This window comes from Mesocricetus auratus, unplaced genomic scaffold (assembly GCF_017639785.1).
Source record: "Mesocricetus auratus isolate SY011 unplaced genomic scaffold, BCM_Maur_2.0 Super-Scaffold_6723, whole genome shotgun sequence".
Taxonomy (NCBI): domain Eukaryota; kingdom Metazoa; phylum Chordata; class Mammalia; order Rodentia; family Cricetidae; genus Mesocricetus; species Mesocricetus auratus.
The window spans coordinates 269,119-291,728 of NW_024429183.1; the positions used below are offsets into that span (position 1 = coordinate 269,119).

The window sequence follows — 22,610 nt, forward strand, 5'->3', positions numbered from 1 at the left end:
ACCTGACAAGGGTTAGCTCTTGAATCCCAGACTGATGCCTGGGAATCTAGCATGGGACTGATCAAGACACCCTGAATGTGGGTGTCAGTGAAGAGGCCTAGGCAATCTATTGAGTCTTGGGTAGTAGATCAGTATTTATCCTGGGTATACAAATGGACTTTGGACGCCCATCCAACAATGAGAGATGCACTCTCACCCTGAACTCCTGGGGGAGGATCTAGGCCCTGCCCTGGATGAAATGACAGACTATGGACACCCCCATGGAGGGCCTCACCCTCCCTAGGGAAATGAGGGGATATTGGGTGGGGTTGGTGGGAGGGCACAGGAGGAGGGGAGGGAAAGGGAGAGGGACCTGGAATTAACATGTGAAGCAACCTTGTTTTTAATTTATATATATAAAAGAACAACACTTCCTTACTAGGAGTCATCAGAACATTGAGGAAACACTTAAATATCCATGTCCACATCATACGGGGTGAATGAGACTCTTATGGGGAAACCTGGATTTGTAATAGTTCAGAACTCTCCCCCAGGTCACTGTAAGGGGCTGTCTAATCAAAAAGCAGATAAGCATTCCCCATCTTGTCTGTCAACCACACAACTTAGTCTTCTTATCATCCAGGGAAATGGCCAGAAGGAGAAATAAGACACCTTTTCTTCTAAGAACTCTAATTTCCCTGACCTGGGGGCAGAACAGGGACTAGGAATTTCAAGATGTAACTTGACTCCACTGTATTAAAATCTGGAGCAAAACTGTAGAGTTGAGGCAGAGTTTGAGCTCTTACCTACGGACTTGTTTCTGGCCAAATAAAACGACAATACACTACTGTGCACTGTCCCTCCCTCCGATCACCACAGTTACACTGTGCTGCTTCCTCGGGGATCTACTAGAAATCATCACTACTGATACGAATGCACATCAGGTGTCTTGGAAATAAGTTTGTGTCATCTGTGCTTTGTCCTTCTGTGTTTGCACGGTGTGGAGGGCTCATGGCCACCACTGAGGTTTTCATTCTACGTGGCACAGTGGGCCGCAGTGGTGCCTTGCCTGTGCTCCATGTTTTGATGAGCAACCTTTTCAGCAAGGATTGTTGCACATTCCTTCTTCGGGATTGGGAGGGCTGTGGCCCTGGGTTAATTCCTAACACAGATGAGTAAACAGAGCCCACCATTTCCCTTATTGATATAAAAGAATTTTCTGTAAAATAAAGACATATTTTTCAACTGAGAAAACTGTATTTTTTTTATCAACGTGTTTTCTGCTATACAGGAAGGATTGATCTTCATTTCAACAAATTGGACTTCATAAGGATTGCATTTAGCCTGGTGGTAGAGTTCAGGGCAGAATATGTTCTTAGCAGGCGCAAGGTCCTGGGTTCAAACTCCATCACCTAAATTTCAATGATAATAAGGACAACCAAAATTATCTAGATATTCTTTTGAGGCAGCCCAGTCACAAAAACTTTAACCTACAATTTTTCCTGACTACAAAATATGTTGGGCTAAAGATGGCCCAGAAATTGTGGTAGTGGCCAACCAATGACTGGTCCAGCTTAAGACCCATACCATGAGACAGAGCTCACCCCTGATACTGCCTGGAGGAATAGGACCTAGAGGAAGATACCAAGCATAGAACCAAAAAAGAATCAATGAAATGTTTTCTATTCACATTCTGCCATACTCAAAGATTGATGCCTAGCTCAATTATCATCAAAGAGGCTTCATCTAGCAACTGATGGGGCAGATCAGAGACCCACAGACAAACATTAGGTGGGGTTGAGTTAATCCTGTGAAAGAAGGGGAGGAAGGATTGCAGGAGCCAGAGGGACCAAGAACACCACAAGAAAACCCACAGCATCAACTAACCTGGACTCATAGGGGCTCACAGAGACTGGACCAACAACAAGGAGCACGCACAGGACTGACCTAGGCCCTCTGCACATGCTGCAGCTGTGTAGCTTGGTCTTGTTGTGGGACTTCTAACAGTGGGAGCAGGGGCTGTCTCTGACTCTGTTACCTGCTTTTGGGATCCCACTCCTCATACTGGGTCACTTCATCCAGCCCTAAATGAAGAGGGAGAGATGCTTAGTTTCCTTGCAGCTTGATGTACCATGGCCGGCTGATCTCCTCCTCTGCCCTTTTCTGAAGAAAAACAGAGAAGGAATGGATGAGGAGGGGTGGAACAGGGAGGAGAGGCAGAAAAGAAAACTGCAGACAGGGTTTAAAAACAAAAATATATACCAAAAAATTAGTAAATAACTGTTACTTCTGCACAATAATTTTAAGAGCTTTATTTGCTTACTTTATCTGCCAGAATAGATTTTTAGGTTTCAATTCCCAACATTCTTTCAGTTTTTATTGTTTTGATTTGTTCCATTTCACCCTGACAGATTATCTGAACAAAATAAATAATATTATCACAGGGTAAAAAAAGTCCAACAGTTCTTTTGAGGCTATTCTCAGGAAAGTATTTGAAAATAAAAACTGTATGATTAAAAATTTCATTTTCCTGGGCCTGGAGTGATGGCTCAGCACCAGCTTAATGCTCTTTCAGGGGATGTGAATTCATCCTCAGAGCTCACACAGGAGCTTACAGCCATTTGGAGCTCCAGCTCCATGGGACCTCACACCCTCCACAGGCGCCTGCATCTGCATACATGTCACACACACACACACACACACACACACACACACACACACACACACACACACACACAGAGAGAGAGAGAGAGAGAGAGAGAGAGAGAGAGAGAGAGAGAGAGAGACCAAAAATAAATCATTTCTGAAAGAATTTGGTTTTTCTTCTAGGACATTTCTCACTTTCATATTATCAAAAATTCCATCCAGAACTGATTTCATGATGTAGAAAAATATAAAGGTAACTTTTCTAGGAGCAATTTGAAAGGCATTTCCTTCTTGAATAATCATTTTTTCCCACTGAATAGGATATATCCTCAGGCTTGAGTTATAAAATCTTATGTGTATTTGGGTTCTCTAGTCTGTCTCACATATTTGTCTGACTGTGAGTAAGCAATTAACCTGTGGTCATGAATGGCATAATCTAATTCCCTTAGGGGCAAGTGCATGCTCATTACAAGTGTTTTCTCCCTGATATTTCACTAAAGAACTAAAAAGGGGCTTCTGTCAAATCTGCTTTCATTTATGTAAAATCAGTCAGCATAGTAAAAGCTTGAGTTAAGAAAACAGTGAGCCTCCTTATTCAAAACTGTGGAGCCAAGGCTAAGAGAAGATGACCAGGAGCAGATGGCACATGTCAAACAGTCTAAGCACAACTTTGGTTCCGTCTCCCCTCCAGGCTTGGGGACAGTGTCTGCTGGTGGTATAAATTTGCAGTGCTCTCCAGTGAAAATTCAACAACACATGAATGGAGAGCAACAGAAAATAGTACTGCAACCATAGGAATCTCCAGTTTCCTGAGGTTTTGAGAGCGATTTGTCAGCAGAGTCTGTCAGAAGTTGAGAAAAGAATTGAAAAGACAAGGTGTTTGGAACTTGGTGAGTGGGAGCCATGAGTTCTCTTATCTATTGGATGTTACAATTTAAGGAGGCTCCAGGTCTTATGAACAAATCACATGATGAAGAGGGTTGATGGGTCAAGTACTGTGGTACTGAGTAAACCCACAGAAGTAGGCAAGCTAATGGGTGAAGAGGCATGTGAAAAATACAGAAGCAGACTGAACAGCAAAAAGGCATCCCTGCATAATATACTGTGAAATAATGAGAGAAAAAACACACCACCATCTGCCACTTCACTCCCCTCCACTATGTCCTAAAAGTGCCCCAGTAAAGAACACAGGGACAGGGTCAGTGAGAGGACTCCGTGAGTAAGGTGTTCCCACACAAGCTCATGGAAGTCTACAAGATAGGAGAGAACGGAGTCCTTTAGGCTGTCCTCTGACTTCCATGCAGGCACTATGGGGCAGAGACACACACAAAGAAATAAATTAAAATGTAATTTTGAATTATTTTTAAATTACGTGTCTGTGTATGTGCACTTGCTAGTGCTGGTCCCCTCAAAGCCAGAAAAGCCATAGCATCTGCAGCCAGCATTATACATGCAGCTATGTACCACCCCCACCCGGATGCTGAGAGCAAGCTGAGGGCTTCTGAAGGAGGAGGGAGAGCTCCTAACCACGGAGAACTCTCTTGATCCCCTGTAATCGCTTTTACATAGTGACAAACATGTTCTCAAAGGGGAATTAAAAGAAAGCAGAACAGTTGAAGCTCTGGTGATGTGTCGCTCACCACAGTATTTGGATGGGTTCCCCGCCCATCTGTGGGAGGTCCCCGATGCGCATAAAGGTAGAATCAGCAATCTCTGGGTTTAGGGCCACCATGGAAGGCAGCCATTCTACCTCATAGCACAAACACCCCTCATTCACAGGTCTCCTGACCTGTCCTTCCTATCATTCATAGGAATTCTCTGGCCTGTAAGTTGGCCCTGCACTCTGGTGACATATCACATGCTGGCAGCCTTAGAGCTTTCTGAAGACTGTATGCTTTGAGAGTCTGGACCCATCTGAATAGTAAGGATGCTGCTGCCCTGGTTCCCAGCAAGGTCATTGTGGGAAGTCAAGGAGCCCACAGATTACCTACCCTGACTCCTCAGCCTCAGATCTACCTGAAACGGGAGCATTTGGGCCACACAGCCCCTCCCCTTTCCCTACCCAATCTAAGCCTTAGAGGAAGCCCCAAGAGCAGACCATTGTAGTTTAGGATAAGTACCAGACACCATGCAACCACGTCCCACAGGATTGCTCCCCTGTGCGGGGTCTGAAAGCCACAACACCAACAGACCCAAGGGTTTGCCGATATACCTCCCCTCACGTGGTCAGGACCGTTATCCGACAGTGCTTGTCATACACGTGAAACTTCCCACCAATCATATGAGCCCACGGGGACGCCTGGAACCGCTTACAGCGCCAGGTCCTTGTGGCAGGTCAACACAGATCATGTACTTTGTTCAAAGCAGACTCACATCACAGAAGGAAGCAAACTTTGGACAACACTGGACTTTACCTAGAGGGGACCTCAGGACACCGCAGTCCCAGAAAAATCTCTCCTGGTGCCCCTCAGCTTACTGTAGCTGGTGCCCTTCCACCCCGCAGGTGCAGAAGCTGGGGGAGCCTTGCTGACTAGAGCTGCAGTAACAAAGCTGTTGTCTGAAGCTTTGGAAAGACTGGGCTCAGCCTCCGCGGACACTGGCGAAAGCACCGTGCCTGCTTCCGGACGTCCCATCTCCTCAGCCTGAATACATGCTCTCTTGACTTTTATTTTCTTCTATTCAGTTTGGACCATGATGAAAGTTATTTTCATAAGTGTCCATTTGCCCGGGGACACGGTTTCCTCACTGCATGAAAATGCTGCTTTGAGAGACCGACTGCCAGTATCAGAGCCTGAAGGTGGTCCAGCAAGGACTCCTCATCCCTGCCTCCCTACTCCCCTCCTTTAGCTCATGATAGTCTCTGAAGCAGTCTCCAGTCCAAACTCCTACATCCCATATCTCTGGACCCCTGAGACCAGTGTCCTCATTCCCTCCCTCTACAGCCCACTCTGATGTCACTCTAGGTCTCCATCACTCTCATCTCTGCTCCTAAGATGCACACCCTGACAGATCCAGCCTACAACCTCCCAAGTGGCAACTGTGGAAGTCAGCTCACTGAACATTTGAGTGAGAAGATGTCCATGTGCAGCTTGCCACTCCCCAAACCCAATAGGAACCACAGGGGCCGTAGAGTGATGACAACACCCTGAAGAACCAGCTGTGGGAAGGAGAAGGCCACCTGGTATAACTCCGTGTCAGAGCCAGGGAGCACCATCTGCCAGTCATTCAAGGACTGCATGTCTTGCTCTTCTCCCTTAACACTTCCAGACAGGGCGATCCTTACTTATAAGACAGATCTTCAGAGTACCACATTCGTCTTCTGCATCCCCATCCTGCCATTCCTATCAGTTGGGGAGATTAAGAACAAAGGGGGTGGGGCTCACCTCAGTGACACTGCTGAAGACCTTGTAGCTGAAGAAGTGGAGAATGGCATTCTGATCTGGACTCCCAGTTGAATAGGGTGGATAGTCAAGTCTGGAGAGACAGCTCAGCAGTGAAGACCACTGGTTGCTCTGTGGGAGGACCAGGGTTTAATTTCCAGCAGGCACATGCCAGCTCACAAGCATCTATACCTCCAGTTCCAGGGGTGCTGATGCCATTTCTGGCCTCTGTGGGCCTGAGACTCTCACATAATACACACACATGCATGTAGACAAAGCACTCGTACACATGAATGAAAATAAGTGACTTTGCCTTTGAGAGAAATAAGTAGTCTATATTGTCCTGGGAGTTTAAATGCTGCAAAAGCCACAGAAATAAGAACATTGTCTTATCAATAAGAGCATAATATATGATGTATCATAACATAATGGGCAAACAAATATATTACCAAAAGTTAAACTTATTAGTTAAGTAGACCAAAGGTGAATAGCTTACCTATGTAACAGATACATAATTTGTAAAGATACTTGGAAAACATCTTCAACAGTTAAAAGTATAAATTGAAACAACAAAGCATTATCACCATTTGGACAACTATATGGAACTTGAGCAAGATGTCTATGACAAGATTAATGGCAAGAGGAACTCTGAACTGTGTGTGTTATTAAGCATGCGGACATGGACAGGAAAAAGAACACAAAAGCTGGATGTGAGCTGGTCTGCTAGGATTTAGTTTCAGCTTCATATTCTGGTTCTCCTCTGCTCTATCTTGGTATTAGCTAAGCTGCTGGGGAGAGGAAGGTACAAAAAGGGCAGTCAGAGAACCTGTTCCCTGATTCCACACTCCACAATCCTGCACCCATTTCAACCAGAGATTAACTCTTATTCTTTTTTTTTTTTTTTTTGGTTTTTACGAGACAGGGTTTCTCTGTATTGTTTTGGAGGCTGTCGGTCCAGCCCGGCCTCAAACTCACAGAGATCTGCCTGCCTCTGCCTCCCGAGTGCTGGGATTAAAGGTGTGCACCACCACTGCCCGGCTAACTCTTATTCTTAAAGAACCAGGAACATACATTAAAGACCAATGTATGAACAGAATTAAGTCAAATATCAATTAAACGTATTAACATGATGGGTGATAATGTTGGTGATTTTGATGCTGATACTACACATAGCATTGTTAACCATAATCATGGTAGCATGAGTTGACTCAGTTACAGCCAGGATCCCACCAGACTGAGATGTCAATCCCTACCACTTTTTGGTTGTGATGAGTATAATCTGTACATTGATGCAGCCTATACCATTATCAAACTGTGGTTGATTGAATATGAATGTCCCCAGAGTCTCAGGTTTTGAATACCAAGGCTCAGGTGGTGATGCTATTTGAGCCTTGCTGGAGGCAGATGTCACTGGGGTGGGCTTAAGGTTACAAAACCTCCATCATTTGAAGTTTGCTCTCTCTGCTTCCTACTTGCTGTTTAAGATGAGATTCCTCAACTTCCTGTTCTTGCTGCCATGCCTCAGGTACACCAAGATGCACTAGTCTCTGTCTGGAAACCAAACCCAGGTAAACTTTTCCTTCTATAAGTTGCCATGGTCCTGGTGTTTTATTACAGCAATAGAAAAGAATCAAATATAACGACCTCTGCTTAGTGTGAAAATCATTTACATATAAACTCCACTCAGGTTCTTTTCTAACTATCTTCCTGGTACAATATACCTCTGTGTAGTGTGCTAAGTCCATTGTAAGCACAACCACTTGACTCATAATGTGCATTTACCATTTCAAGTTATTAAATGAAAATATAAAACTTTAAATTTCACAGAGTTCAGGGACTTCAGGGTTTGTAGCTTGAGAATGTACCACAGATAATTCCTAAAAGTAGGAAGTGACAGAGTGACAGACACATGTCTGAAAACTAATTTTCTTCCTGTAGTGCTGGGCATCGATGACAGTGTCTCTCTCACACATGCTAGGCAAGGGCTGCAACACTGGCCTCTTTCTGATATTAAGCAGGCAGCCCTGTGCCAGGCAGCTGCTGAAGAGCAGCAAGGGTGCTACCTAGTGTTTTTCAGAGCTAAGTCTCCGAGGTTCCTTCCCTTTCCAGCTGTTAAATGGGATCTTTGCTCTGTTCTGCAGGAAGAAGCAGGTCTATGACCTGCTTTGATCCTGAGTGTTTGGGAAGAAGAAACCACAGCGTTCAGGTTTGACTACAGTAAGTCTACATTGAATGGTAGACTGATGCAAGTAAGTGAGATGGTGAGTATTCACTGTAGATAGACGTGAATTTGGGAAACACTAGGAGATTGGTGAGGTACAACTGAGTGTGTGTCCTGTGGTGACTCTTCTGAGGAGGATTCACTGTTGAGGTAACACCCATAGTGGATGTGCACTGCACTATCCCATTGGTCTGAGTTCTGGACAGAATCACAGAAGACAGCCAGCCAAGCACCTGATTCTCTTCTGCTTCCTTACTCAACATGGAATGAACTGCTCAATTGCACCTTGCATCATGGCTAAGGGACAACTCGGTTTTCCCCACTGTGCTGCTGGCAAGTGCTTAATCACAGCAATGATGATGCCAACTTTAACAATAATGGCAACTGAAGAGATAACTGAGGCTCTCAGCCCATGAGCAGAGTAATACAGTCTCTGTATTATACTTTAGGTAGTACAAAGTTTATACTGGAAACGTCTGGTTTTCACTGTGTATGTATAAAATATAATCTTTTGTATTATTTCATTGTTATCAATTTGTGATGTTTTCATTTTTAGCTCTTTCACTGATAAAGATAAAATATTCAGTTTTTATTCATTATTCAATATTATGACTCAGCAGTCCCTTATTAGCTCTACTGAGATCTCATGGAGGCCCAGTCTTTCCCACATAATTAATAATCTGTGACCTGTAAGAGCAGTTTCCCTTTCTGTTTGTGTATGGACACACACATCTTCACTATCTTAAATTTCCTGTACAATCGTGTTGCATCCAGTTCACTGCCCCTGCTGTGGAGGACTGGCACACTCTCACTTCCTGTTTCACCAGGAAGATTGATACCAAACCACTCAGGATGAGGGGCTTCTGAAAAACTACATACCTCCATCCTATCTTGCCCTACACAGACCTTACTGAAGGTCAACCCCCAAGCTGTGATATGGACTCTCTGATGTCTGGACACTTATGTTAGCTAGCTGAGACTTGCAGGATTTCCCCCCCTATGGAAAATGCCATGGTGATTGATGGGTGGGATCCCTTCATTCCTAGGAAGCTATAGTGAGCAGATATGTGACCTCTAGAAGTTCTGGACACCCTGATTGCCTCACTGGAAAGACAAGTCCCTTAGATGCCCAAGGTGACATGTATAGGACATCAATAGATCGTAGTCACCAATGGAATTGTTTTGAGAGATCCAGAGAAGCATGGTAAGTTCTGTTGGCTTGTTTGTGGGCCATATCCATAAACACTGGAGGAAATATAACTAAAACCTTGACATTGTAACTCACAGACTGTCCGCAACATTGAGGAAAAGTGAGGCGATACTTCAAGAAAATCAGCATGGTTTAAGCATCATCAGTAGCATGAAACACTCCTGAGAACTCCAGACACTCACTCTTCAAATAGTGCACCAAATATTGGCAATGGCGGGTATGTGTCCAGCTTGCACTCATGAGAATCAGGCATCTCATGACATCGCAATTAGTCCTCATCAGACCCTAAAATGGTACTGCTACCTAGTGTAAGGAGAATGAAACTAACGCAGAAACCTGTTTGAAGGACATCTGGGCAGCCTGATCTCTAAGCACAAGACCCTAGCTGCTAGGAACACAGCAATGACAGCTAGCCTAGTTCTCTGTAATTCTATCACCACTCTCAGGCATTCTCCTGGTCTCTGTGAAATCAGGGGATTCTGCCTGCCTTCTCTCCAGTATGGCCTCCATGTATCTGCTTGGGGACATTGCTAACCCCTGTATAAGCATGTACAAGCACGCTGAGTGGACATCATAACCATAATTAAGACAATGAAAATCAGTCACTAATAATTTACTAAAACCAATACTTTCACACAACGTAGAAAAGAGCCAGAAGAGTAAAGAGGCTATTTCTCGGGGGAGGGGAAGCTGGTTGTGATGGTGGGAACGGAGCATGGTTGAAATCAGGATGTGACTCTGTGGAGGAATACAGAACTGGTGCTGTCTGCAGAATGGATATAGATGGGAAAGGAGGAGAAAGGGTGGCAGGCCATTCCCCAGGGAGGTAGACCCATTGATGGAAGGTGATAAGTGAAAGTGGCACTGTGTCGGCTGACACGGTGAGACACACAGGATCCACAGCAGCTCACAGGTGTGCTGGCTGGACACCTCTGGTTCCAACAGCAGAGATGTCACGGAATCTTCTGGTGGTGTTTGTGCTCTCTGGCTCTGGTGCACAAGTTGGTTCTGGCGCCAGAGTAGCTGGCATCGCTGCTGGTTAACACACTTCAAGATCTGGATCTGTGAATGCATGTCTCTTCGGATTGATGGATGCAGGCAGATATGTTGCTGATGTGGGCATCTCTAGAAGGGGAAATGGCGGTGGAGATACAGGAGGAGAGAACATGCCCAGGATGAGACCTCCTTCTCAGCCTTTCCAAACAAAGAGGAACCCCTGTCTGCCTGGAATCCCAGACCCTGTCCTCCAAAAGGATGTATGCTCAGGCTATGGTCCAGTGACAGTTACTGCAAAGAGGAGCCTTTCAAGCCTCCCCCAGCACACCAGGTACTGAACATACCTCACAGGGTGTCAAGCACCTACCTGAGGTTTCTTCATCCTTGGCCTCTGGTTCAGTTGCCTCTTCTACCTCCAACAGCAGGTCCAGCACCTTCTGGGTGGAGGCAAACCTTTGGTAGATACACAGGAAGGCTGGGACAAAAAGGGGTCCCCACCCTGCAGGGAAGGCACCAGGTAGTTCACCAGTCTTGTCACCATGACTGCGCTGATGTGGGACTCTCTACAGAGCTCCTCCTGGACCTTTGGGCCAGACTCCTTCTCAACCTGAGGAGAGGTCACAGTGGATGGTTTAAACAGGCACAGGCAGGACTGCAACGTTCTGATTGGTTATTATCATTCCAACTTTTCCTGAACCATTACACTGTCAAACACCCAGAGCAAATCTTGGTGAAATTCTGAGATTTCAGAGTGGTTACCTGGTCTTTGCAGTCCTGGGCCTGGCTGCCCTGGGTAAGATTTGTTTCCTTCCTGCCAAATGGCCAGAAGCATTGGAGGCAAGAGTGAACTTGGTGTTTCCAGACACCACGGCCTTCACTCTTGTCTTTCTTGGGCTCTGATCCTGGAGTAGCCTTAAAACAGCGAGAGAACATTCTGATCTCTCTAGGGTCTCAAGGAGACTCTGCTGGCCTGATCCTCACAGTTGGCTGTGTGGATTCCAGGGTTCTGAACTGTTGGGTCAAGGAAGTGAGGTCACTTCCTGGGAACTACTTACCTGAGTCTTCACCTCACACAGAGCTTTCCCAAAAGACCCCTGCTCTCCTCCCACTCCCCAGGTGCAGTACTAGACTCAGTTACACTGGTGCTTCCCATTCAGTACTCCCAGGGATGTCTGGGTACAGAAGCACCTCAGCTTTGCAGTCTTAGTCCCTACTGTTGAACTGTACCTGTTACCCTAATCCTGAACTCAACCCCAATAATTGCCCTTGGCCGCCATAACCCCTATTGTGTGTGTGTGTGTGTGTGTGTGTGTTGGGAATTCACATGGAATTATAGAGTAGGGCAGTTTTATAGTTACTACTTACCTAACCCTTGTGTGGTTTGTCAAAATAAAATGTAGTTGTGTTAACTCTTCCTTTACTCCTCTATACAATGTTTTCATGGTTTCTGCTACAGTCTCCTTCAGTTCTGTGTACCTAGGGATCACTGATGTCACCTCCTTTATTCTGAAAGTTTGCCTACAAGAGAAGCAGTACAGGGAGATACACTGCAGGGATCCAGACAGGAGGCCTGTAGCTTTCAATAGCTCTTCACCACTGCCCAGCTCTTCAATGCCTGCAGAGCCTCACTACTGCCCCCATGTGGAATTAAAAATACACAGCAGACAAGAATACCAGGGAAAGGCTACATTTAACTATTTCAATAGGAGAAGAGATAGCTATGAAACAATCGACCGACAGGTGGTGGTGGTGGTAAAAGGCCTTTAAGCACGGGAAGGCAGAAGCAGGTGGATCTCTGTGAGTTCGAGGCAGACTGGTTTACAGAGCAAGTTCCAGAACAGCTAGGTCTGTTACACTGAGAAACCCTGTGGAGAGAGAGAAGAGAGAGAGAGAGAGAGAGACAGAGACAGAGACAGAGACAGAGACAGAGAGACAGAGAGAGACAGAGAGAGACAGAGACAGAGACACAGACAGAGACAGAGACAGAGAGAGACAGAGACAGAGACACAGACAGAGACAGAGACAGAGACAGACAGAGACAGAGAGACAGAAAGAAAGGGATCAATTGGTAACCTATGTCTGGTGCATTCCATAGTAACCTTTTTCAGGAAGGCTGGGACAAAGAAGGAGTCCCCACCCTGCAGGGAAGGCACCAGGTGCCTTTATCAGGGACTTGTGTCTGCAGTGGGTCAGAGGCAGCTGGCTGTTCAGGGGCCGCTGCTTCACTCTGCATCCTTGCATTGTGAGTTTTGGGCCAACTTGGTCTACACAGAGAGTTCATGACAGCAAAGCTACACAGTGAGACACTTTTAGAAAAAAAATGAAAAAAGAAATTTACCTTAACTCCATGCAAGATATTTTTAAAGTGTGTTGCCTTTGTTTTTACAAAACACTTTAAATTCATGAGGTGAGTTTATGAGAAGTACCTACAGTTTCATGCTGGTTGTATTGTATAGCATGTGAGTCTACCCTGCTACATCTTGTAGGAATTTTAAGCCCTATTTGAGAAAACTGGTGAGGATGTGTATGTGTGTGTGTGTGTGTGTGTGTGTGTGTGTGTGTATACACACTCACATGTCCACAGAGTGAGCACATGGCCACAAGATCATAATATGCTGCCAAGAGAAGAGCGAAAATTGAAACTATGGATGAATGTGCATCAGTGGTGTAAAGATAAATGCTTACATGTGGATATACAGAAAGGGAAATGTGTTTGTTTTTTGGTTTTCCGAGACAGAGTTTCTCTGTGTTGCTTTGGAGGTCATCCTGTAACTCACTCTGTAGACCAGGCTGGCCTGGAAGTCACAGAGATCCACCTGCCACTGCCTCCTAGTGCTGGGATTACAGGCGTGCGCCATCGACGCCCGGCTGAAAGGGAAATGTGAATTAGTCACTGTGTAGAAAGTTCAGACTGAATTTACAGCTCTAAAGAGGAGAGAGAAACAGCATAAATTCAAATGACACAGCACACTACAGGAATAGGTACAATTGATATGTGTCAATTAGACATAAAAATGAACTTTAAATGAAAATTTAAAATTTCTTAAAATATCTGATAGCTACAAAACATTCCTTTTTGTTTTTACAGAGCATTCTTGAGAAAATGAAATAGTCTGAAGACATGGAGAGTTTAGTTCAAGAGTTCACAGATTTATTAAGAGGTCAATTCTCCCCAGAATCACTCCTAGCAAGATACTTGGAGGTGTGTGTGTGTGTGTGTGTGTGTGTTCCAAATTTCTCAGGGAAATTTACCATTTGAGGTCAGTGATAGACCACTTAACTGACATCAGCCAGTGCTAGGACATGAGATTCATAGATTTTGTCTAATTCATACATAACTGAATATGTTCAGGAATTGTCAAATAGGAGTTTATCAGTTAAGAGCACTGGCTGCTCTTCCAGAGGACCAGGGTTCAATTCCCAGCACCCACATGGCAGCTCACAACTGTCTGTAACTCCAATTCCAGAGTATCTGACACCCACCACAGATATACATGCAGGAAAAACACTGATGCACAAAGTGAGTTCCAGAACAACGGAAGTTACACAGAAAAGCCCTGTCTCAAAAAAGATTCTCTTCTCATGGGCCCAGGTTCATTTCCAATGCCCATTTGGTGGTTCACAATCATCTATTTCTGTGGTTGGGGAATTCGATGCACTCTTCTGACTTATGTGGACAAAAGACACACACATGGTACACATACATAAATCCATGGAAAATATACATTTAAAATCAAATAAGTAAATCTTAAAAAACAAAAACAAAACCTCTCTTCCAAAGTGATCACAGGTTGTGTCTACATTGAGAGTTAAAACTAGCTGGGTGGTCCCCATGGAGGGCCTCACCCTCCCTGGGGGAATGAGGGGATAACGGGGGGGGGGAGGTTAGGGGGAGGGCATGGGAGGAGGGGAGGGAAAGGGAGAGGGACCTGGAACTGACTTGTGAAGCAACCTTGTTTCTTATCTAAATTTAAACTGGAAAATAAAATAAAATAAAATAAAAAACTAGCTGGGTGGTGGTGGCGCACGCCTTTAATCCCAGCACATGGGAGGCAGAGGCAGGCGGATCTCTGTGAGTTCGAGGCCAAACTGGTCTACAGAGTGAGTTCCAGTACAGGCTCCAAAACAATACAGATTAACCCTGTCTCAAGAAACCAAATAAATAAATAAATAAATAATAAATAAGAGAGAGTTAAAACCCACTAGAAAAATGAAACCAGTTCCTCATTTCCCACCTTGCACAAAACTCAGCTCCAAATGTTCAAAGACCTCAATGCTAGTCATGAAATTCTGAAAGATACGAGTCACACTTCAAGATACAGGCATAGAGAATCATTGTTCAGGCTGAGCTGGTCATGTTTGGAAATACACATGTATGTACATGTACATGTGTACATGTAGTAATGATTAAAAGAAAGAGGCTAGGAATTTAAAGGAGAGCCAGGAGGGGTATGTGTGAGCCTTTGAGTAATGGAAGGGAGGGGGAAATTATATAACTATATTACAATCCCAAAAATAAAAGGAAAATAGAAATTTTTATATTAATCTAAAAAAATGGAAGAACTAAAAAAAAAAAGAATACAGGCATAGAGAGGGCTTTCTGAATAGGACTCTTGTCACTCAGGAAATAAGCCAAAAATTAACACATGGGACCTTGTAAATAAAAAAGGTTTTGAGCAGCGAAAGAAACTGTTAACCAAGTGAGATAGTAGCCTATAGAATGAGAGAAACCCTTGGCCAGCTACAGGTCTGACAGAAAGCTAGTGTCTAGAATATACAAGAAACTCAAAAAGCTAACATCAAGAAAACAAAGAACTTCATTCAAAATGGTCTGAGTTGTGGGATGGAGAGATGGTTCTTCCATAGGACTGGAATTTTGTTTCTCAACATCCTTGTCAATCAGTTGACAATTGCCTGTAACTTCAACTCCTGGGCAATCTGTTGCTTTCTTCCAGGAACCAGCATATACCACACATGGCATAAATTCACACACACACACACACACACACACACGCGCGCGCTAAAAGTAAAATATGTAAATGGTCTATGGAACTGAAGATTTCTCAAAAGAAGAAACACTATATGCTAAGAACTGCTTTTAACTTTTTCAGTGTCTTTAGCCATTAGGCAATGTAAACAAACACTAGCTAGAGATGTCACCTTACCCATATCAGAATGGCCAATATCAAGAAAATCAATGCCAGCAAGTGCTAATAAGGATGTGAGGGAAAGACAAACCTCCACTATTGGTGTGTATAAACTGGTAGAGCCAATGTTCAGTCTTGAGTTCTTCAAAAGGCTAACAACATAACTGCATTGACTATTTATACCATTTTGGACATATCCCCCAAAGACTTTAGATCCTACTATAGAGACATTTGTACACATATGTTCATTTCTTCTCTATTTGCAACAGGTGGGAAATGGAATCAGCTGAGATTTCACCTAGAACTAAAACTTCAGAAGGAAGATGTGAAAAAACAATTAAAACCCATTAACAAGCAACATAAGCAGGTAATATACTTCTTCTGCTAACATTTATTATGTAGTAGTATTATTATTAAGCAGTATTATGCTCGGCTTTGCTTGCAATGCCGAAATGATGCATCGAAGCCGTGGCCAGGGCACCTGATACTGAGTCAGAGTGCCCGTTACTAGCTGGGTTTTCTTGTGAGTGTGTGTGGGTGTGTGTCTGTGAGTGTGCGTCTGTGAGTGTGTGTGTGGGGGGGTAATTTTGGCTTTCTCCATTTGTACACCAGGCTGTCCTCCACCTCACAGAGATCCACCTGCTTCTGCCTCCCAAGTGCCAGGATTAAAGGCATGTGCCACCACACCTGGCTTGGTTTGTGTTTTCTTTTTCAGTTTCTGAGATTGCTTTTTCAGTTTCTGTGATAAAATGGCATTGGAATTGTACTAGGGATTTGCACTGAATCTATAGATTCCTTAGGGTAGCATAGATGGTCTATGTTAATTGTAATTCACAGACAAATGATAACAGATATTTTTCATAAGTACTATAACAAGTACTGGAAAGGAGGTTCAGCAAAAGGGATTGCTGTACACACATGCAAATTACTATAAAAGAAAACAGTATAAAAACCACAAAGAATTAAAACTCTGACCGCTGTATGATCCAGCAATGCTACTTGTGGATATAAATAAACGGGAGCGAGATCATGGTAAAAGGGGCATCTGTGCTCTGCTTCCACTGCTGCATACTTAACAACAGTCAACCTACTGAGTCAAACTGTCCAGAAATGGATGAATGGGTAATGAAAACGCTGTACACATACACAATGGAATACCATTCAGTACCACAGAAAGGAAATCCTGTCATCTGTGGCTGTATAGATGAACCTGGACGGCATTTGCTAAGTGAAGTCACACAAAGATGAGAAGGGAATGTGTGGCATTTCCGGCATAAGTAATTTTAAAAAAATGAACACAAGGAAGCAGAGGAGAGGGGCATGCCGACCGAAAGCGAGGCAGTATGTCTGCTGTCCGTGAGGATGTCTGCTGTCCCTCAGGGTGTCTGCTGTCTGTCTGGGTGTCTGCTGTCCCTCAGGGTGTCTGCTGTCTGTCTGGGTGTCTGCTGTCTGTCTGGGTGGCTGCTGTCCTTCAATGTGTCTGCTGTCCACGAGGGTGTGGCAAAAATGGTGGAGAGTCGGTCATAATACAAATTTCATTCAGTCAGATGGATGTGAAGAGTCCAAGAGGATAAAGAACGATTGCACACCAAAGTAACCATAATTAGTCACAGTGGACTGTATTTTGGAAATCACTGAGAATATTTCAAGTGATATTCCAGGAAAACAAAGATGAACATGTCTGCAATCCAAGTTAATTAGCTCAAGTGAGCTATATCAGAATGTGACACATGACAGAATATTATGGGGTGTGGAGTACATATGTACAATCTTGGTTTATTAATGTAAAAGTAAATCACATTGAGCCATACAAATACACAATAACTTTTAGTAGAATTAATTTTCTATGTTGGTACACACCAGTGTAACAGAACAATGACACTGGTAAACTTAAGAGTTTAGAGTCGCTTCATTTTGTAAGCTCTTTGGGATAAAATGAAATTATATGCCCTGAAAACAAACTCCACACTCAATAATATATATGCACTGGCACACATTCAAAGATTTATAATATTCTAAAAAGGCTAATGTGCTAATGTTTCCTAATGGGTCTCAAACTACTTTAGAAAGTAAAATTATAATATTTAATTCAGAAGCCAAATAAAATTTGAGAATATTGTTTTTGCATATTCCCAGCAGCCGGCCATTTTGAGTTCCATCATCCATATACCAACTCACATTTAAAATTCCATTAGTTCTTTTCTACAAAGGGAATTGTTTTTTTTACAAGTTTAACAAATATGATAAGCCACACAGAATTTTTCTGAAACAGTTAAAAATGTATTTGCTTATCAGCTCACTTTTTTCCTATAAAAAAAGTTATCCACTGATGGAAAAAAAGAGGATCTCATCCTCTCTTTCTTCCCTGGATGGGTACAATCTCACCACAAATGCTCTCTGCATCATGCCCAGGAAGTGTCCTTCCCTCACGAAACTCAAGCTTGATCCCTTTTGTTTGGCCTCTGTAACTAGATGGTTAGGCTCTGCACCTTACTGACCCTGATTTAGGAACAGCATGTCTTTCAGGCATGGTAGGTAACTCCTATAACAGAAGCTTCCCAAAGAGAAGCTGCTACAACAGGTAACAGTCAACCATTGCCTATTGTATGGTAACATCTGGCCCTCCTGTCTGTCATATAACATAGTAGCTTCTATTAGCTATGATTTCAGAGTTGTTACTGCAACTAATAGTGTGTTGATGCCTTAAAGTGACTAGAATCAGTCTAAGGGACAAGTGCTACAAGAATCTTGTTATCCAATAGGAAACAGCCAGCACATCTGCAACCTGTCTTATGAAGATGTTTTGAGTAGAAGAAGCAGGCTGCAGATGACACATCTTAAATGATGGTGCTTTTGGACTGTTGATAACTGCTGAAAATAATAAGCTCACAATAAGGAAATGAGCTCAGAGAAGAACTGTGTTTATGGAAAGAAAAAATAGGTCAGAAACTCAGTGAGTTGGCACACCTTTTGATGAAGTCATTAAATTAAGCTGGCCTTCCAACCCATTTAGTTGATTGTCTCAGGATAAGATATCAAGTGATGAACTCAAGATATCCTTAGTTAGAGAACTACCTAAATCAACATATCTAGAGAGAAGATGGATATACAGATCAGGAGTGGGATGCTGGCACTTCCTGTAAGGAACTGTTAGTCGGCACTCCTGGCTGACTGCAGTCAGAAGCAAAGAGGAAAGCAGGTATGTTCTGAAGAAGTTCTTTGCACAAAATCGCCATCACCCTGTTTAACGCTGTTACTGAGATTTAGAAACACACCATTAATATATTCAGCAATAAAGCCAAACCAAGTATTTATTAATACAGGTCATAATATGGGTGGGTACTGAAAATATGTGTTAAGTGAAAGATGCAAGCCATAAATGCCTACATACGGTAGGACTTTGATTAAATGCAGTATCTAGAGATGTAATTTCAGAGACAGGTAGAAGAAACCGTTACCTGGAGGTTGGGTGGGTCCTGGCGTAGGATGACAATGAGCAAGATGACTAAGGGATTTGGACTTGGTTTGATGTTTACATTGTAAACTATGGTGACAGATGTGAAGCTGTGAAATTGTGTGAATATACGAGTGCCATTCCTGTACACTTTAAACAGGTGAAATGCAAAAAGCATGAATTCCACTTCAGGAGGGCTCTTCCAAAGATAGTAATTTAAAATAACTTTATAGGCAGGAGATGGGTGAGAAAGCTTCTCAATGTCAGGAGATAATGTGTTCTCAATAGTTCCATACATCTACATGGTCAAGACTTTCTGACTAATAAAACAAAACGACACAAAAAAAACCAAAAAAAGAAAAACCCTGGCAATTTCAGACAAGTATTAAATAGCAAGTAAATACTGGAAAGACAGAAATATGCAAAACCAGGACAGACCTCAGGAATTTCTGTTCCAAGGTGGTGATATGGGACAAGTGTCTACCCTCCTCAAACACTGTATGTTTACATCCCAAAGCAAGGATGCCTGTCTCTCAAATCCCAGTGTGGAGGATGCACACATGTGCAAACTGCTGTGTGGTTTCATCCCTTGCATATGTGAAGTAAATCTGACCTCTCACTGTCTCATCTTGAGGGGAGCTGAGGTGGAGAGAAATGACAGAAATTGCTACAACTGTAAACTGTTTCAGAACCACACAGATCTCAAAGTCTGTGCAATGTGGATGTCTATCTGTCTGTGTGTATTTCTATGTTAACAACAACACTGGCATCTAGAGCTTAGCACTGTCTGTGAAAATCAGCCAGTAGGGAAGAAGCTTCCAGGTGTCAGCCGGTTTGGTTTCTCTGAGTCCCTGGAACTCATGCTTGTGGTGACTTCAGCAAGTGTCTTATCACCTAGTTCTGGAGTGTAGTGAAGAAGAAAGTTCCAGACAGCCGTAGCAGCTACAATAATTCTCCTTAAAATAGTTCCTAAGTTGTTTGAGAGAAAGCAAAATACTCATAGTCAATGGATGAGGAAGAACATGTGTGGAGACGTGTGACACTATGGAAGAGAATACAGTGTCTTGTGGGAAATTTAAGAACTCTGGCATGTACCCTGAGTGGGAGATCCCTGATGCTTTGGAGTACAGGTGTGACAGAATGCAACTTTTTTTAAAGGCTATTTTAGGTACTATTTTCAAAGTAAATATTTGAGGTTCCAAGTTCAGTGGGAAGGTTATTGTAGTAATTATTGCTACAGCAAGGGACTAGACAGTCAATGTCTTAGACTTTGAAAGCCATATACTCTTTTTTTTTTCCTTTTGTCAAAATTTTATTTTATGCTATGGGTATTTTGCCTGCTGTGCAGCACATGTGTGCAGTTCCTTTGGAGGCCATAAGAGGGCACTGGATCCCCTGGAACTGGAGTTACAGGTGGTTGTGAGCTGCCCCTGTGCTGGGAATCCCATGTAAACCTTGGGAAAGCAGTGCTCTTCTGCTCTCTTAGTCGATTATTTGGAGAGAGTGAAGGGAGATGGGGGAGGGAGGGAGGGAGGGAGGGAGGAAGAGACAGAGAGAGAACATGAAACTGGAAGAGGCATGTGACCAGAGGGTCCAGAAGGACTTGCTGAAGAGGAAGACATGTAGAGATAAATGTGATCTCCGGTTTCTTGAAATTCCTATTGAGTGTATTCAGAATTCTTCACACTCTGACACTCTTTGCTCCTTGCATCTTTATCTCTGCCTGTTTCTCCTGAATGCAGAATTGCTTCTTAGCATTTATCTTCTTTCTGCTTTGTTGATTCTGTCTTGCCCATTTTACCTACTTAATGTACTCACCGGTCTTCTATTCCAATAACTACATTTTTGCTTTCTATAGAATACCTCTGACTGCAATTGTAAAACTGGTATGTGTTTTTCAAACTGTACCTTAAAATTTTGATTTACAGTATTTTATATTTTTTTTTGGTTTTTCGAGGCAGGGTTTCTCTGTATTGTCTTGAAAGCTGTCCTGGAACTCGCATAGAACAAGGTAATTCACACCAAATATTAGTATTTTACCCCAACATTTGCAAAACTAAGAAACATTAGTTAATTAATAGTATAACACTATAATCAAAATTATAGTCTTTAGGTGGATTTCACAACTTTGACAAAATGCCCTTTTTTGTTTCATTGCTCTGTTATATTTCATATTATATTGACTTTAATACTATATATTAAATATACATAACAAGGGATTTATTACATATTTTCATACATAAATAAGATACTTTGATCATTTAACCCACATTGCCCTCAACCACTCCCCTCACATAGGTCCCTCCCTCTTCCCAAGTAGCCTCTTTCTACTTCACACACGTGTGTGCATGCATTTTGTGTGTGTGTGTGTGTGTGTGTGTGTGTGAAAGAGGACAAGATAGATAGAGAGGGGGAGAGAGAGGGAGAGAGAGAGAGAGAGAGGAATTTCCTGGGTTTGACCCATTTCGAACTTTCAGACTGGCTTTAATATAACTCCATCTTCCCTACTGCCTCCTCCCTCCTCTATTTCTCTCTCTCTCTCTCTCTCTCTCTCTCTCTCTCTCTCTCTCTCTCTCTCTCTCTGTCTGTCTGTCTCTCTCTCTGTGTATCTCATGATATAACAGTTTTATGTAAATGTTTTTCTGCAGCCTTGCACTATACAGTAAAAAAACACACTTTCACACTTTTCCCAAGGTAATAGTCAAAGCCCTGTGTGTGTATGTGTGTATGACAGAGAGAGAGAGAGAGAGAGAGAGAGAGAGAGAGAGAGAGAGAGAGACAGAGAGAAGATCCACAGCACAGTCAGATTCGTTTCTGATAATTTGCATTCCATTCTGGACCTCTTAAGTGGGATGGCTTTATTATATACATTAAATTTCACATTTTGTGGTATATAGGTGTAAACTGTGTTTACTTTTGCTTTACAGTACTAGGCACTGAATCTACAACCTGTAACTGATAGGCAGCGATCTATCACCAAACCACATCCCAAGAATGCAATACAGATTTGAACAAATGCACAGCCACCCACCGCCTACAGAGCTGTACAGAGAGCCTCCACGCCTCCTCAAACTTTATGTGTTACTAAGTAAAAAGCAGTCTCTGTCCTCCTCCTGACTAACGACCAATGTTTCCATCCATGCACCTTGGTCTGTTTCAGATGGAATTTAAACCATCTCTCTGTACACAATTACAGTGCAGTGCAAACCTGGCATGCGGTTCCATCTCAGCAATTGCACTGCACTGCAGACAGGGCACGCTGCAGTCCCAGCTCCTTGATTGCCTTGGTTGGTTTCTTCCACTTTCACTTGCCTCTGTGGCCCCGTGCTGCAGTGTGAGCATCTCATCGAAAGAATCGTCTGGGCTCTGTGGCCCTGTGCTGCAGTGTGAGCATCTCATCTAAAAAGTCCTGGGTAGTTCTCAACCCTACTCCCTCACCTGTCATTGGTCCCAAGGAAGCTATTTATCAGGCTCATTGGGTCAGCTCGGAAATGTGGGGTTTTAGTCCTATGGCATCAGGAAGACGTGAAGAAGCAGATGAACATCAGCCTCGGGGACCGGCTCTTATGGGCATTCA

The 22,610-nt window shown here is 43.3% G+C and overlaps 1 protein-coding gene across 1 annotated transcript in view; it reads right to left on the reverse strand.

Annotated features, from left to right (window-relative positions):
* Positions 1-4,831, reverse strand: part of LOC121135792 (ankyrin repeat domain-containing protein 26-like) — a 42,744-nt gene extending 37,913 nt beyond the window's left edge. The window contains 2 exon segments of the mRNA XM_040735047.1: positions 2,018-2,142; positions 4,746-4,831. Coding sequence (XP_040590981.1) covers positions 2,018-2,042 — 25 coding nt within the window. The 5' untranslated portion in view covers positions 2,043-2,142; positions 4,746-4,831.
* Between the last annotated feature and the right edge of the window lie 17,779 nt (positions 4,832-22,610).